Source organism: Rutidosis leptorrhynchoides, chromosome 10 (assembly GCF_046630445.1).
Source record: "Rutidosis leptorrhynchoides isolate AG116_Rl617_1_P2 chromosome 10, CSIRO_AGI_Rlap_v1, whole genome shotgun sequence".
In the NCBI taxonomy this organism is placed as follows: Eukaryota; Viridiplantae; Streptophyta; class Magnoliopsida; order Asterales; family Asteraceae; genus Rutidosis; species Rutidosis leptorrhynchoides.
The window spans coordinates 221,279,166-221,297,507 of NC_092342.1; the positions used below are offsets into that span (position 1 = coordinate 221,279,166).

Sequence of the window (18,342 nt, forward strand, 5' to 3'; positions counted from 1 at the left end):
TTAAAACTATCATTTTTATTAAAATTATCATTTTTAATAGAAATATCATTGTTATTATAAAATATCATTATTATTATTATCATTTTAGTATTATTATTATTAAAATTAATCATTTTGAATAGAATTATTCTTTTTATCTAAAATATTATTATCACAGTTAATATTAAAAAGTATCGTTATTATTAAAATTATTATGATTAGAATTATCATTTGATTATAATTAATATCATTATTAGTAAATATAAATATTTTTATTATTATTAGTAGAATAATAATTATTATTATTATTATTACAAAATAATACAACTTTTACTCATTATTATTATTATCAATATTATTTTATCAAATAAATATGTGATACAAAGATATTTTTACCACACATAATATAATTACATTAATAATACATACCACTATATTTTTATGATATTGAGTAAACTGTATAAATTTTATTACTTGAGATATATAAAAGTATATTTTTATCATATATAAAATTTAATATAAATTTTTATTTATTAATAAATGACTTGTATTATTTACTCTAATAAAATCTGATATATATATATATATATATATTTATATATATATATATATATATATATATATATATATATATATATATATATATATATATATATATATATATATATATATATATTTAAATAATATATAAAATGACTATATTTAAGTTATATAATAAACATGTATAGATTTTGAAAGTCATTTTGGGTCAAGTTGATTTTTGTTGACTTTTGCATATCGGTCTCGAGCATTAGGATTGTGATACACTATGACTTGACCTAAATTGTTAGACATATATTAACCAACATATAAATATATATACTTAATATAGATTCGTGAATCCGAGGCCAACACTGCACTTGTTCAGTGCCGTCATATGAATAATTACTATGAAATACAGTATCGTGTGTTTCATTTGCTTCCTTTTTAAATGTTAAATCTAAATATTCCTCGGCTATTACCTACCCGTTAAAATATTTTCACCATTAACAGTTTGTACAAAAGAATTTTTAATTACAATCTTTATGAAAACATATATACATATATATTTTCTTCAGATGTAATCATAGATTTAATGAATTAATATAATATTAATCTCATTTGATTTACCGTTAGAACTAGAATACATAATCTCTAAAACATTAGAGATTACATAATTGCCATGAAGAACGAAGATAATTGATGTAGAACGATGATTATATTCGAGGTACAGAATGAGATGTTGAGGCATGGAATGTTGATGGTACTGGTGTTGTTTATTGATGGTACTGTTGGTGCCGATGATGTTGCTGAAGCTAGTAAATTTTGCACCATATTCTCCAAATTTATTACTTGAGCGCGAAGCTCGTTGACTTCTTCCATTACTCCAGGATGATTATCGGTCGTAACGAGCGGATGAATAAGGTTTAGAATTTTAGATAGAATATAATCGTGGTGAGATACTCTGGAAATGAGAGAGAAAATGGTGTTTTGGACAGGTTCGCCGGTAAGTGCTTTAGGTTCTTCGCCAAAAGGTGAATTTGGTTGATGGAAAGTATCGCCTTCTTCTTGTTTCCATTGGTTAAGTCGACTATGAACTCGTCAAATGAATTGGGGATGGATGATTGGTTGATTCATTCTAGTGACACTGCTTTCGGAGCTTAGGTGAAACTCCATATCGGAATAGTTGTCGGAATCTGAGGAATTCGAACTGGTTGAGGGATTCATCTCGTACGATCAGATGAATTATTTTCGATAAGAAATAGATTATAGGATGTAGATTAGTACCCTGCAATACATAATTTACATATGCATATATAATACTAAAATCCCATAAGTTACAGAGGAATCTACCGAAACAGTCAGGTAAAGGTAACAAAAAATGATACGCTAAGATATGAATTTATCTATACACAATCTATACAATAGAGGCAGTAAGACGTGTCTAGACTTTAAGGATGATAAGCAGATGATTTCCGACTAGAAATGATAAGTAAAACTTTTGACATGCAGACACGGTCGAAGTCTAGACTCATTAATGTATCCTAACAACTACTAGTTAGACACACTAATGCAAGACCTGGTTCGCTAAGACCACTGATCTGATACAACTACTAGTAGATCAATTTACTAATTCTTAGGCTACCAAGAAAAAGGGGCATATTCGGCTTCGATCATTCAACCATATAATGTAGTTTCGATTACTTGTGTCTATTTCGTTAAACAGTTATAAAAGCAGCGCACGTATTCTCAGTCCCAAAAATATATATTGCAAAAGCATTTAAAAAGGGAGTAATGAAACTCACAATACTGTATTTTGTAGTAAAAATACATATGACGTCATTGAACAAGTGTAGGGTTGGCCAATGATTCACGAACCTATATCATTTAAATATATTAACACGTATAATATTAATCAATTACGTTTATAATTTATTAAGATTAATTTTTATATATATAATCATATTACTATCTATATTGTATAATATATTTAAATATTAAGTATCACTTAATTAAAATAATATTTTGTTTAAAAATATAAACTATGTAATATTAGTATAGGTATGTAATAAATATATTTTATATAAATAATATTTGTTGTAATAATAATAATAATATTAATAGTGATATTAATAATAATAATGATAAAAATAATACTAATTATGATAAAAATTATGATAATTCTAATAATAATAATAATGATAATTCTAATATTAATGATAAAGATAGTACTAATTATAAAAATTGTTTGTAATGATAATACTAATAACGTTTAATGATAATACTAATAATTATGATATAATTTTGTTAATAATAATAAATAATCTAACAATACTAACAATAATAATAATAATAATAATAATAATAATAATAATAATAATAATAATAATAATAATAATAATAATAGTAATAATAATAATAATAATAATAATAATAATAATAATAATAATAATAATAATAATAATACCTAATATAAAGAACACTCATTCTATTAGGGTTTCCCCAAAAACAGATCGAGATATCAGAGGTGATCCGCAGGGAGAAAGCTTCATCATCGAGCAATCGATCAACTATCATTACCATCCTCATCATCATCTTATCTTTACCTCCGTATCATAACCAACATCATTCGAGCACCCAATTTTCTATCGGTACAGTTCAATAGTTCGAAATTAGATTTCAATTCCCCTTGAGTCCGTATGATTTTGTCTAACCCTAACTATAATTTATTATGAATCTATTTGTATTTAGGGTTTTCAAGTGGATTCTGTTGAATGGTAGGTGCATCGAAGCTATTTCATAGCAGAAGAATCTCGTTATGGTATTCGACGACTCCGGCAGTACACAGTTAGATTTACCTCAGTTGACGCCAATTTGCACCGCCGCATCATAGACTGTTGGTATCATCACCATTGAGTATCGGTATTGTTGCAAACGTAACTAATTAATTATTAACTCATTTCCATATTTGAAAGTTCTGTTTTATCTAAACTTTGTTATCAATCAATTGCTTAGGATTTGAACAATAATCTTGTATGTGTAGTAGCAATAGTTGTATGAATTTAATTGTTTGTGTGTATGGTAATGTTCGTCTAGTGATGGTGGGGTGTTGTTCGAATGAATACCAAGCAATGATTGAAGATGCTTCATGGTAATAGTCGACTGAATCAGTAGTATGTAGCAATCTTTTGTTTGTGTGATCTTTGAAAGGACCCGTTCATATACATTATAAACGATTCACAATAGTTGATTACATTGCGAGGTATTTGACCTCTATATGATACATTTTACAAACATTGCATTCGTTTTTAAAAGACAAACTTTCTTTACATTGAAAATTGACAGGCATGCATATCATTTCATAATATCCACTATCCAACTATAAATTAATTTAATAATAATCTTTGATGAACTCAATGACTCGAATGCAACGTTCTTCGAAATATGCTATGAAAGACTCCAAGTAATATCTTTAAAATGAGCAAATGCACAGCGGAAGATTTCTTTAACACCTGAGAATAAACATGCTTTAAAGTGTCAACCAAAAGGTTGGTGAGTTCATTAGTTTATCATAATCATTTATTTCCATCATTTTAATAGACCACAAGAATTTCATTTCCAGTTCTCATAAATATACGTCCCATGCATAGAGACAAAAATAATCATTCATATGGTGAACACCTGGTAACCGACATTAACTAGATACATATAAGAATATCCCCTATCATTCCGGGATCCTCCTTCGGACATGATATAATTTCGAAGTACTAAAGCATCCGGTACTTTGGATGGGGTTTGTTAGGCCCAATAGATCTATCTTTAGGATTCGCGTCAATTAGGGTGTCTGTTCCCTAATTCTTAGATTACCAGACTTTAATAAAAAGGGGCATATTCGATTTCGATAATTCAACCATAGAATGTAGTTTCAATTACTTGTGTCTATTTCGTCAAACATTTATAAAAGCGCATGTATTCTCAGTCCCAAAAATATAAAGGGTAAAAAGGTAAATGAAACTCACCATACTGTATTTTGTAGTAAAAATACATATAACATCTTTGAACAAATGTAAGGTTGGCCTCGGATTCACGAACCTATATTAATTATATATATATTTATGTTGATCAATATTTGTCTAACAAATTAGGTTAAGTCATAGTGTACCACAATCCTAATGCTCGAGACTAATGTGCAAAAGTCAAAAGTTAAAGTAAAAACGAGGTCGTATGCAAAAATATAATAACTTATACAAAAATGATTTTTCGGTCAAACATGACTAAACGGCCACTTCAGCGATTTTTAGAAAAATTATCGGAACTCCGATTGATAAACGGCCAAAGATAAAAGTTACACATTACCAAAAAGATTAAGCATAAATTTTTACAGAAGTAAACTAAACCTAGACAACTCGTAGTTGCCAACGCGGTTTCGGTGTTTCAAAGTTAATTTTTCAGCTTTAATAAATTTACAAAAGTGACCGAGTAGCCTACTTTGGAGATTTTTAGAAAATTCCTCGAAACTCGGATTGACAAACGGTCAAAGCCTTCAAATTCTCGTTACCACAAAGATATAACATGATTTTTGGCAAAAGTAAACACACATCAGGCCGACCATGACAACTGATACAAAACTGACATTTTTAATAAAAAAGTTTCAGCTCTTTTTTAGAATTTTAAAATGTGACCAAACAGTCAACTTTGACGATTTTTAGAAAAATCGTCGAGACTCGAATTCACAAACGACCAGAGTCGTTTGTTACATCTTACAGCAAAGAATTCAATGATATTTTTGTTTTAATCTGAAACAACGCAGATCAACGAGAATTTCAGTTTCCGTAACGACATTTCATCAAAATTTACAAAACTTCTTTTATCCATAACTTGACAACCGTTCAACGAAACGAGACGTGCTTTATATGAAAATTCATCTAATCGACGAGTAGAATCCAAATATCCACTTTTTATTACCCAGAAAATTAGTTCACTAATTATTATCAGAAATTTTAATTACGAAATTAATTATACAATTCATAACTTTCTATCCGTTCATCGAATTCATTCGATATCTAAATGAAAAGTTCTTAATTTTTCGCTAGCTTTCCAATGACATGCATATCTTATACCTTATTTCATCCCTAGTATAACAACCTTTAAGATTCAACATAACCTATCTAAGGGCAATATCAAATATACAAGCATGCATAATCCTATATTCTCGAGCACTAGTCAGGGATACACTATTAGTAAATAAAAGTTAAGTTATGAGTGCTCACGTATCAATATTGAGATTCAATACTGTAGGAAAGGTACGTAGACGCGATGGAGACGATAACTACCAATTTGACCTCAAGGGCATACCCATGAACCATACCCATCACCTCCATAGCCATAACCCATAATTTCCTTAGCCCTATCCTACTCATAAAACTTGTCTTGAAATGACCCGCTCATGACCTCGTCGTAATATTTTATGTATAAATACTACTAATAATAATAATAAGATTAACAATACTATTAATCTTAATAATAATAATTATTATAATTACAATTTTTATATATATGTAAAGAGAATACGAGAGTTAGATGATAAAAAAAATATGAATTACAAACCAATCTCGTTCAATATTTATAGGAACTTTTGACATCCACCTACTACCCCTTTACAGCTCATGTCCACTACTTTTCTCCTGCCAACATTCACGTGTTTCATATATTACACAAACATAAGTTTTATATGTTTTTTTTTTAATTTTTATTATATTTAATCTTTAGAATTAATTAAATATTATATTATATTTATGCTCATGGTAAAAATATAATTTTTACAAAAATGACACGGTCGTGGTCTCACGACTCACGTACCACTTTCGGTTTTTCGGGCGCACTTTCGTACGTTTAGAAAACTAGCCTTTTACGTTACGTGACGTGTACCTTTTACAAAAATTAGACTTACTCAACAATAAATTACCTTTATAAAAATATAACTTATATAATTGAGTGTTGTGGTCATTTCCTTATATAAATTAAAGTCTCTTTGTTTGTCAAAAATATTTTATTTTAAATTAAACATTTTGTGACACGTACCTTTATTAATAACTAGACTTAAATTAATTAAAAACTAACCCACTCAAAGTGTAACTTAATCTTTTGAGTGTTTTGGTCATTTACTTATATAATTCATAATCTTGTTATTTATCAAAGCCTATTTATTAAAATTAGTTTAATATCAAATCGTTTTATGACTAATTTAAATTAAAATTTATAATCTTATACATATTTTTGAAATATTTATCTAATAACATACTAGTTATCCTTTCAAAAGTAATTATATAATTTTAAGATACTTTACAAAATCGAAAAATCCTATAACGTTTATGCTTTAAAACCTAATTTGATTTCATTCTTTTATGCGTAAATGTTTAGTTAATTTTCTTAACTTTCTAAATAATATATCTTAATATAACATATCAAATAGGTTTATCTAGTCAACGAATCTTATCCCAATTATTCTTTCTATATGATAAATCGAATATTATGAAATTCGATTCTCCACTAACTTTTGTCTAACTCCCAATAAGTGATACATTGTTCTTACTTGTAAATCACTTTACCATTTGTTCCGAATACCGTTAAAAAAAAATAAGGGTTTCCTAATTCAAAGTGGACCTCATAACAGAGACTCATAATCATAGTTCAATGTATCCGATAATTCAATCATTTGATATTATCTTTTAATCTCGTCGATAAACTTACATCGAACAAATACGTTTATGTAACATATTATTCATTCAATACCTTGATAGCATTTCCAAGTTCATAAAATAGATCTCATAGCTTATATTCATATTAACTAATCCGTTCAATGTTTTATTAATATATCTCAGTTTAATAATCACACATGTATATGTATATATATTTATTTACACATAATTGTTCGTGAATAGTTTGGCATGGTCAAAGGATATTTGATTACAGAAATATAGTTTCAAAACTTTCGAGACTCAACATTACAGATTTTGCTTATCGTGTCGGATATATATAAAGATTAAAGTTTAAATTTGATCGGAAATTTCTGGGTCATCACAATCTTTGTATAGGACAGAAATAGAGTAGGTAGATATAGGACGATAGTGATGAATGTGGTAATATCTCTATGGTGATGATGATACCGTTGGTGTGTGAATCGATCTAGCAGTAGCAATAGTGATGCTAATTATTATATGTGTGTATTTGCATTTGTGTTCTTGTATGTGCAGCAGGTTTATCAAATCACAAAAGAAGGTAATGGCAGTGGTAGCTTGAAGTTTAGTGGTGGTTCAAGGTGTGAAGTGGTGGTCGTGTACAGCTGAAACAGAAGCGAGAATAGCAGCTCTTGCAGTGATCGAGAACAAGAAAAGAAAGAAAAAAAATTTAAAGAGGAAACATAAAGGTGACGGTTATGATGGTTGTTTTGTTGAGATAGAAATAGACACGAAAGCATTGTAGCAGCATCTAGTGGATTAAATGGAATTTCGATGGTTGGTTGTTAGTAACAGTACACAGAAACAGATGGTATGTAGCGAGTGGTGATGGATGTGGTGTTAATTAAGGTGGTGAGGCTGCATCAACATAACCAAAACTATAGTACAATTGATAGGTTTGGTTGGTGTTGCTCGATCAACAGAAACAAAATTTGAAATAGTATAGTAGCGAGTGATGGATCGTTATGGTGGTGTTTGCAGCAAAACAGAAACTAAAGTGACGTGGTAGTGGGGGTGTTTGGACAGAAAATTAGAAATAAGAATGGTAATAGAAATAATGGGTATTGATTGGCTTCAAAATAGGACGAAAGGAAGTAGCAGTTAAAAGACTAGTATAGTTGTTGTGGGTTGCTCAAGGAAGTTTAAAGTTATGGTGGAGTTGTGTGATTCGAAACAGCAACCAGAATTTTAAGAGGGAGAGAGAGTCGATTAGAGAGAGAGGGAGGTGATTCATGTAAGTGCGCTTGGTTTATGTATCTATGTAAATCTATTTACACTTGTATACATATATATGAGTTAGAGAAGAAACAAAACAGTTATCAATCATAACTCAATTATGTGCCTATTGTGAAGATAAATTTTTATCAAATAAAATAGACAAGAACTAGTGGGAATTTTATCAAACAAAGGAGACAGGGAGTAGTGGATATTAGTTATATCATGTACCAATTTTCAACAAGACTAACCATAATACAAATTAATAATCTAACAAGTTGGAACACGTGGGCTGTGAATTGAAATGGTAATTCTATATTGAATAATTCCATCAATAAAGGAACCGTACACTACATAAACTGTAATCACGGATGTTGTCATATCTAAGGATATATATATATATATCTAGCAACATTTTAGATAGTGGAAAAAGATCATACAAGTTGATGATAAGAATAGATATGAAAATAAGCGTGTGAACTTATCTTAGAACCTTAAATTTGGTATCTTATGCTTCGACATATTTATTAAGGATATTATTTCGTGTTCCGTTGTTAATTAGTGGTGGATAAAAGTGTTTAGAAAAATCCCATATTTTTAAATTAACTATATTTATTTATTTTGGTCATAATGGTATAAAATTCGGTCATTAACTATTAAATAAAATTTGCATTAATTATTCACTCCCAACTCCAAGTAAAATATAAAAAGTTTTAAAATTTAACAAATAGCTCCTAAATACATTTTTACTAAGCCTATAATTTATAAAACTTATTTTAGGATTACCGTTTATTTTAAAATCACATAAGTTCGAATTAAACTTCTCTCAATAATAATCGAAATGTCCATCGAGTATTACAATTATTAAATAATTATATTTGATATACTCTTTCTATATATATAGATTTATTTTAATAATAATTTAATTATATCGTATATTATTATTTTAAGTTATTATATATATATACATATATTTATATTTATATTTATATTTATATTTATATTTATATTTATATGTATACACATTTATTTACAAATAATGTTTCGTGAATCGTTGGAAATAGTCGAAGGGTAATTGCATATATGAAAAGTTTAAAATTTCTGAGACTCAACATTACAGACTTTGCTTATTGTGTCGGAATCATATAAAGATTAGGTTTAAATTTGATTTGAAATTTCCAGGTCGTCACACAATCCGTTCCGTTTTCTAAAAATCCGTTTAATTAAACGGTCAACGTCAATTGATGAATCAAAATTGAATTTGGTAATCAAAGTTAGTCAAAGTTCAAAATTGTTAACATTTTAACATGAATTTAAACTAGAATTTTATAGTTTTGAAGTAAAATGGACAATTTTAGACAATTATGTTAAAAATTATCTTTATATTTATGTTTTTTTTTTCCATAGTTACACATATAATTTTTAAAATTTACTATTTAAATGTATACTGTACAATCCGATTAATCTTTGATTAATCCCCGAATTGCCGATTAATCATTCCAAAGTCCCGACCGATTAATTCCCAAATAGCGAATTTTGCAACCTTGCCAAGGAGTACTAACAACAATAACTGATGAAGTATTAAATCATAACTTTATTGGAGAAACATTCTTCAGCGATTATGTAATCTCTAAAGTCTTAAAGATTATCTATTCTAGCCTTAAGCATAATATATCTTTTCGTACTAAGCTATTATGTATGAATTAAATAAGGGTAGATACTACTCGGCTAGTTCATATTACTAATATGCAATGATATACATCCTTCATTAACGACTTAACCATCGTTAACTACAATCTCTGTTTCAAATTCAATGAATTCCGTTAACTAAGTGTATTATTCAATTACATGTTTGATTTTACACTTTCGATATACTCGAAACTTTCTGGAAAATATCATCATATCTTGCAAAGTTCATAAGAATTCCACAAGCACCAACATCATTCACCGAAAAAATATCAAATAAAATGAATAATGAAGTATTGATTCATAATTTCATTTACGTTAAAGAGATAATCCGTGAAGATTACGAAACTTCTAAAGTTTTGGAGATTATTCAATTCTAGTTCCAGCCGAAAATTAAATGAGCTTAATATTATATTAACTCATTAAAGCCGTATTTCGTCTAGAGAAAATATACATATATATATTTTCATAAAGACTGTAATAAAAATTCTCTTGTACAAAATATTATTTGTGAAACTTTTAACGGGTAGGTAATACCCAAGAGATATATAAATTCACGATTAATATGTTACATTCTTCGAATCTGATTCAGCAATCATCAACTATACTCACTACTTTCACAGCAATATACATTCGTTCATAGAAATCAAAACAACCATTCTCATCCAAATTTAATTACATTTTCTGATTTTGACAAATCAAAATCCAAGCCAAGATTTTATAGAAGACATAACTCTTAAATCCCTACATCTTTCAAAACTATACTTTGACTTCAAAACTGTGATGGAACATCACTTTTATTTATAAAACCAGAAAAATGTTTGTATCATTCAAAATTCTAGAACATCATATGTTTATTGACGATAACAATATGCATTCAAACCCTTCATGATTCTTGAAAACACCTCAATTAAGAAATAACCAAGAGGATGATCCAACCACACGTTACCTACGAAAAGAAGGACTTATGCATATAGTTATGCACCTGGAAAACTCGCCGAACTTAAATAGAAGTTTAACATGAATCTGTGATCCATTGGCGTTGTTATTACCGAAAATAACTTTGACATTCCTTTCCAAAGTAGCCAATTTCGTCACACCTCTAGCAAATCAACTTTGACCTTTCATTCGAATAAGCCTTATTATAACTTTGATATATAAGTTTGCCCATCGTCATCGTTACCGGGGAACCTTTTATATCCCACCACATTAGCAGTAAACTTACCAGCAACTTCATTACTCATTGGCTTAAGTCTCTCCGAAAAACCATTAATATTGTTCATTAAAAACCCTATCATATACTCATCCGCATCTTGTAACGAGAATTGCCATAACAATTACCGAGAATTAGCAATCAGTATTTCGAATCTCGCAGCGTTTCTACATCAACAGTTATATGTATACATATAACATTTATCTCCTAGAATTATGATCTTCAATTCTGAAATTCTGAAAAGCACCCAGTCTACGAATCAATACCCTGAATTTTGAAAAATACTGATGAAGCAGCAAAAACTGTAAATGACCTTAACAGCCAAAAGTTTAATGATAAAGAATATTGTGTTGGCAAAGCTCAGAAAAAGAGAAGGTTTGGTACTGTAAAACGGATTGAGCAAACTATGAAGAAAGTTGTGGACAAATCACAAAGACTAAATATGCATTCAAAGAATCCAAATGACTCAGTGTCTGCAGAAGTCTTTAGCGAATACCTTGCTCCTTACTCCAAACCCTTGCGGACAAATTTCTTCATCATCCTCTAATTTTAGATATTTAAAATTCTAAGATATCATCGTATCTTTCATCATAAATATCCTCGATATTTCTGAAGATATCTTCATGACTATTCGTATCCGAAATTAACTACCTCTTAGCTCTATCTGTGTTACATCATAAAGGAAACTGTTTTAGTTTCTACATTCTAAAAAATTTGAATTTAAAATATGAATGTTTTTGAAGTAGTGTTGGGAATTGAAGCATGAGTTAGTATAATATAATGACATTTGATCAACGTGATTATATTATAGTAAGTCATGTTGTGTTTCTAATGGAACATGATGATTCACTGACTATAACATCATCATGTGCCATGTTACACGACTCTTACATTCTACCTAATCTCCAAACATATTAAGAACATATCTTCCTGATAGTTCTATCTTTTTCTGAATTTTCTGGTAATTTAGCAAGTCAGATCGTGCTAGTACCCTTTCTTTCGTAGAACGTTAGCCATGATTATTTGAAATTCAAAGATTTAATCTACTAATCCAAGACACCTTAATCGCTTTACTTAGAGATGGGAAGATAAAAAAAAACATGGAGCCTCGGAATATAAATAAAAAAAATGAGCAACAAGAAATTACAAACCGTGTTTATCGATGCGTATAGAAATATAAAGACACAGGAGAACTAAAAATACTATAAACCCAAGAGCATAGTAGAAGTAAACAGATTCCTCTGGTGGTAGATGAAAAAGAAGAATGACATATATGAAAGTTAGGAGTATATCAAGAATCAGAACTGGATTTAACATTTTCAAAATTTTTTGGAAGTATGAATTGAGGAAGAAAGTATAGGAGTGGTGAAATAATGAAACGGGAGAAGTAAATTTATAGTAGGAACATCAGACATAGAAATCGAGGAAGATGATCACATTTATTTGAATAGGATTCTGATTTCCTTAATTACCTAAGAATCAAATCTTATTACGAAGATTTTCTCTAAATCCCTTGAACTCCGGAAATCAACCATATCTATGTCAAAAGATATGAAGAAACTTTACTTTTCTCATTTCACTCTTTTGTGATAGCTTCACTCGTACTCTTCACATAAGCAAATTATTTTATTCCTACTACTCACTGATGATAAAACTCAAATTTTTAACTCGTATCCGTCATGAAAACATACTTATTGTCAACCATGACAATCCCAATCAAATTTCGGGACGAAACTTATTTAATGGGTAGGTACTGTGACGACCCGAAAATTTCTGACCAAATTTAAACTTAATCTTTATATGATTCCAACACGATAAGCAAAGTCTGTAATGTTGAGTCTCAAAATTTTAAAACTGTGTTCATGTGTTCAGTTACCCTCCGACTATTCCCAATGATTCACGAACAATTATGTGTAAATAAATATATATAATTATATATAAATATATGTATGTATGTATGTATGTATGTATGTATGTATATATATATATATATATATATATATATATATATATATATATATATATATATATATGATAACTTGAAAACATTAACAAAGTATTAGATGTATAATACTTACATGAACGTAATTGTTTCAATATATTTATCGACGAAATTAAAAGTTAATATCAAATGATTGAATTATCAAGATTCATTGTGTTATGATTACGGGTCTCTGTTGAGAGGTCCACTGTGATTTAAGAAATCTGTCCTTTCTATCAGTATTCGGAATAAATGGTAAAACGATTTGCAAGTAAGAACAAATTGTCATTTAACGAGAACTAGAAAAAAGATAGTGGAGATTCCTGTATAACTTTCAACGCATGCTTTACAATAATTTCCTCGTGTCTTTCGATAAGATAATTATTTAAGTTTTCATAATATTGAAAACGTTATACGATATAAATGAAACATTTTAGAGAATGATAACTGACTTTAGCTAACCAAATTATATTTAAAAGATTTAATTTAATTATATGAAAATGTTTTTTGAAATAATAGAAATTGATCATTAAAATGTTAGAATATTAATTGATAGAGATAATTATATAAATTACTTGCAACGTGTACTTAAAATGTGTTTATATATAGAGTATATATATGGGTTCGAAATTATTTTGTAAACGATAATGGCACTCATTTATTTTTTCGTTTGATAATTAAATATTTCAATTATAAATAAGATGTACAAATTTATATTTTTCTAAATTATATATATTTTACAATGTGATAAAGTATAATAGCAATTTAGATATAAAACGTTTCGATATTATTAACATATTTTAATAGATAATGAGAAAATGAATTATAGAAGCAAATGACCAAAACACTTAATTGAATAAGTTACATTCCGAAGTAATATAGTTTATCGATGATTAAGTCTAATTTTTGATAAAAGTACATATCACGAAATGTAAAGTGTAGTGACCCGAACTTTTCCATGTTTATATATATTAATTGAGATTGATATTTACATGACTAAATATTTCCAATGTGTTAAGCAATCAAACTTGTTAAGACTTGATTAAATGAAATAAGTTTCATATAGACAATTGATCACCCAAGTTGACCGGCGATTCACGAACGTTACAAATTTGTAAAAACTACATGTTGTGGTATATATAGACATATATATATGGTTGACATGAGATTATGATGAGTAAGTATCTCACTAAGTATATTAACAATGTGTGATATACATAAGAAATGAGATTACTAAGTTAAGAAACTCGAAATGATATATATAACGATTATCATTATGATAACGTCTACTAAATACATATGTATCATATTAAGATATTGATACACTATATTTAACATGATAAAATGATATTTAAATATATCATTAAGTGTGTTAACAATGAACTACATATGTAAAAACAAGACTACTAACTCAAGAATTTCGAAACGAGACTTATATGTAACGATTATCGTTATAACGATATTTTAATGTATATATCATATTAAGAGATATTCATAGATTATAATACCATAATAACATAATAATTTAACATCTCATTTGATATAATAAACATTGGGTTAACAACATTAATTGAGATCATTAACTTAAAGGTTTCAAAACAACACTTACATGTAACGACTAACGAAGAGTTAACGACTCCATTAGAATGTATATACGTGTTGTGTTTTGATATGTATTATTACACTTTTGAAAGACTTCAAGACACATATCAAAGTATTTCTAGTTAACAAAAATGCTTACAATTACATCCTCGTTCAGTTTCATCAACAATTCTACTCGTATACACTCGTATTCGTACTCGTACAATACACAGCTTTTAGATGTATGTACTATTGGTATATACACTCCAATGATTAGCTCTTAGAGCCCATGTGAGTCACCTAACAAATGTGGGAACCATCATTTGGCAACTAGCATGAAATATCTCATAAAATTACAAAAATATTAGTAATCATTCATGACTTATTTACATGAAAACAAAATTACATATCCTTTATATCTAATCCATATACCAACGACCAAAAACCCCTACAAACACTTTCATTCTTCAATTTTCTTCATCTAATTGATCTCTCTCAAGTTCCATCTTCAAGTTCTAAGTGTTCTTCATAAATTCCATAAGTATAGTTTCATAAAAATCAAGAATACTTCCAAGTTTGCAAGTCTACTTCCAAGCTTTCTAATCCATTCCAAGTAATCATCTAAGATCAAGGAACCTTTGTTATTTATAGTAGGTTATCTTTATAATTCAAGATAATATTCATATTCAAACTTTGATTCAATTTCTACAACTATAACAATCTTATTTCGAGTGAAAATCTTACTTGAACTGTTTTCGTGTCATGATTCTGCTTCAAGAACTTTCAAGCCATCCAAGAATCCTTTGAAGTGAGGGATATGTCGAGTTTACTTCTTCGTTTGTCTTAGCTAAGATTGCCCTGGTCTGGAAAAATGTGGGATCTACTAAATTTTCATGAAGTGAAGGATATGTCGAATTAACTATTGTTTCAACAGGGTTGGAACCTGTTTCAAGTAAGATCTCATCAGAAAAGTCTATGTCTGCTTCACCATCGTTTAGAGTGTTAATCTTCCCCTCTCCAATTTTTAATATCCACTCAGCAAAGTCAGCAATCTCCTTCATTTCAGAATCATTGCTATCACATCTGAGACGCATGTTTTTGGTTAATTTCATAACCTTACATTTTCGCCATAAATATGATGAATGGATTGAGGCATCAACTATTTCAGACCTTGTCCCTCGTTGTATCACTGGAAGAATTTGGCGAAAATCACCACCAAAGATAACTACCTTGCCACCAAATGGCTCAAAACTCTTATTCGATTTGATAATGTCTTTCATTGTACGATCAAAAGCCTCAAAACAATGTATGTGCATCATCGGGGCTTCATCCCAAATGATTAACTTTGCCTGGTTCAACAGGGCAGCAAGTTCACTTTCAGGTTTGATTGAACAGAATGAATCCTCTAACACGTTAATCGGAATGGCGAACCTTGAATGTGCTGTTCTACCTCCGGTTAAAAGTAATGCAGCTATTCCACTTGAGGCAACGTTAATTACTATATCTCCGCGTGATCTTATTGCTACTGCAAGAGTTTTCCAAACAAAATTCTTTCCGTAACCATATAAGAAAAATAGTTGTGATTCATCATTATCAATTGAAGCAACGATTGTGTCATAGGCTAACTTTTGTTCAGATGTCATTGTTGATAAAAAAGTTTGATGTTCTTCACGAAGAGTCTCTACGTCATATGACAGCTCATCGTGAATCAACATGTTGCACGACTGTTGTATGAACTCATAATCGGGAAATGGCATATTGGGTATGTTTTTTAAAGTTGACCCCGACCTATTTAATTGTTTCTCAATTCTAGCAAGAGCATGGTTGTGCAAAACATGCTTCAATGCATCTGGATCTGGCACAAAAGAAACATAGTTACAACATGTAATAATATTATATACACTGATTTTATATATTTTTTTGTCCATTTTCTGATTTGTTATATTCAATGAGTTTAACTTTATGAACATATTGTTTCAGTATGGTATTATATGTGTATCATGTATGCAGTATGTATATTTTATATAAATATCAGTATACAAAATAAATTATATGATTATACACTTACCCTTAGATCTCAGACGTTCAGGGACTTCATGTGTGAGGTCATCTGATAGTAAGTCGCATGTTTGTTGCCACACACGTTCAGGACATGAGATACTATCTGATGTAATCAATGAAACAAAGAGGTCTCTACATTGTTCACCGCAAGCCCATTGATGAACCTCTTTGATCGAAGCAACGTACTATTTATCGTCCGCTAACAGTCCCATAGCATAGCAAGCATCCTTGTAAGTATGGTATAAAATACCGTTCACAGTGCGTATATCTTCGTAACAGGTTGGGCCTTTAACTTTATTGAGCAAGATACGAAGATAGTAAGTCTCACCAGCTTTTGGAGGGACAAAATGAATGCAACCGACAGTTCTTTGACTTGTTCTCTTAATCCACTTCCTTTTAGTGATGTTCCATACGTAATGGCACGGGAATTCAATGTAAATATACTGCCTTGCTTCAGCATCAGAACTATTAAAGTTCATCCATTCTAAGAATTGTGAAGCACCAACAGATGGCTTAGCTAGTACTGAATCCATGTCATCATGAGCATCGAATACAATTGGTTCTTGGTTTAGCAAATGGAAAGATAATCTATACACGGCAGGTTGTGTGTATAATATCGGGTAATCAAATAAATGCCATGAAGCCTCACACGCAAAAATATTCCGACAGCTAAAATATTCAGCAATTTCATCTTTAGCTTTTGATATTTTCTGGCCCGCATTAGTATCCGGGTTTGTTTGAAAAGACACTGATATTCTATCAGCTCCCTTGTTGATGTATTTAAACAAATATTTAATGAAACTAACTTGATTGCACCACTCAACATTTATATGAGCTTGGTATTCTTTGAGTAGCGTCTTGTTGTATGCAACTACGTTTCTGCAGAATTTGATAACTTAAATAAGTAAACATTCCAAGTTTTAAAAAAGTTAGTTTTTTTTAATAATAAGTACTGTAAATACGAACAAAAAGGTTACCTGTTGTCAAGCTCTGTTCCCGATTTCATTATAAATTTACCATCTTCACGACGTCTATAAACTGGATATCCTTCACTGTCAAATCGACTTTCGTTTGTGAAATCTTTAGGGAATCTCTTTGAGCATTTACCTTTTTTCATACAAGGACAAGATGGGTTATCCGATCCTCAAGGTCCGTGCATCATAAAATCAGAGACAAGTGCATACAACTCTGGCTCTTCATCTTTGTCTGGTATTTCAGCACATATGAAATTGTCGATGTCAGAGGCATTAGGTATCTTGTTTGCTTTATCTATAAAAATGCATATGTGAGCATGAGGAAGACCTCTCTTCTAAAACTCCACCACGTACAACACTGTAATTTATTAAAAAAAAATTGTCTGATGTTAGAAT

General features: G+C 29.5%; 1 protein-coding gene across 1 annotated transcript; it reads right to left on the reverse strand.

Moving 5' to 3' along the window:
• Positions 1 to 8,079: 8,079 nt before the first annotated feature.
• On the reverse strand, positions 8,080 to 18,089 carry LOC139870825 (uncharacterized). The gene is made up of 5 exons (XM_071858596.1): positions 17,950 to 18,089; positions 17,223 to 17,851; positions 16,980 to 17,075; positions 15,855 to 16,766; positions 8,080 to 8,093 (listed from the first exon to the last, which is right to left on the reverse strand). Exons 1-5 carry the CDS (start codon positions 18,087 to 18,089, stop codon positions 8,080 to 8,082), a joined length of 1,791 nt encoding a protein of 596 aa, XP_071714697.1.
• Positions 18,090 to 18,342: the final 253 nt, after the last annotated feature.

Bases quoted from the DNA above. Each gene is read 5' to 3' on its own strand.
- LOC139870825 (XM_071858596.1), bottom strand. From the start codon at position 18,089: ATGAAAAAAGGTAAATGCTCAAAGAGATTCCCTAAAGATTTCACAAAC. The intron at 17,852-17,949 runs GTAACCTTTTTG...CAAATTCTGCAG, and splicing joins GGAACAGAGCTTGACAACAG to AAACGTAGTTGCATACAACA. The intron at 17,076-17,222 runs GTATTTTATACC...TGATTACATCAG, and splicing joins AGATATACGCACTGTGAACG to ATAGTATCTCATGTCCTGAA.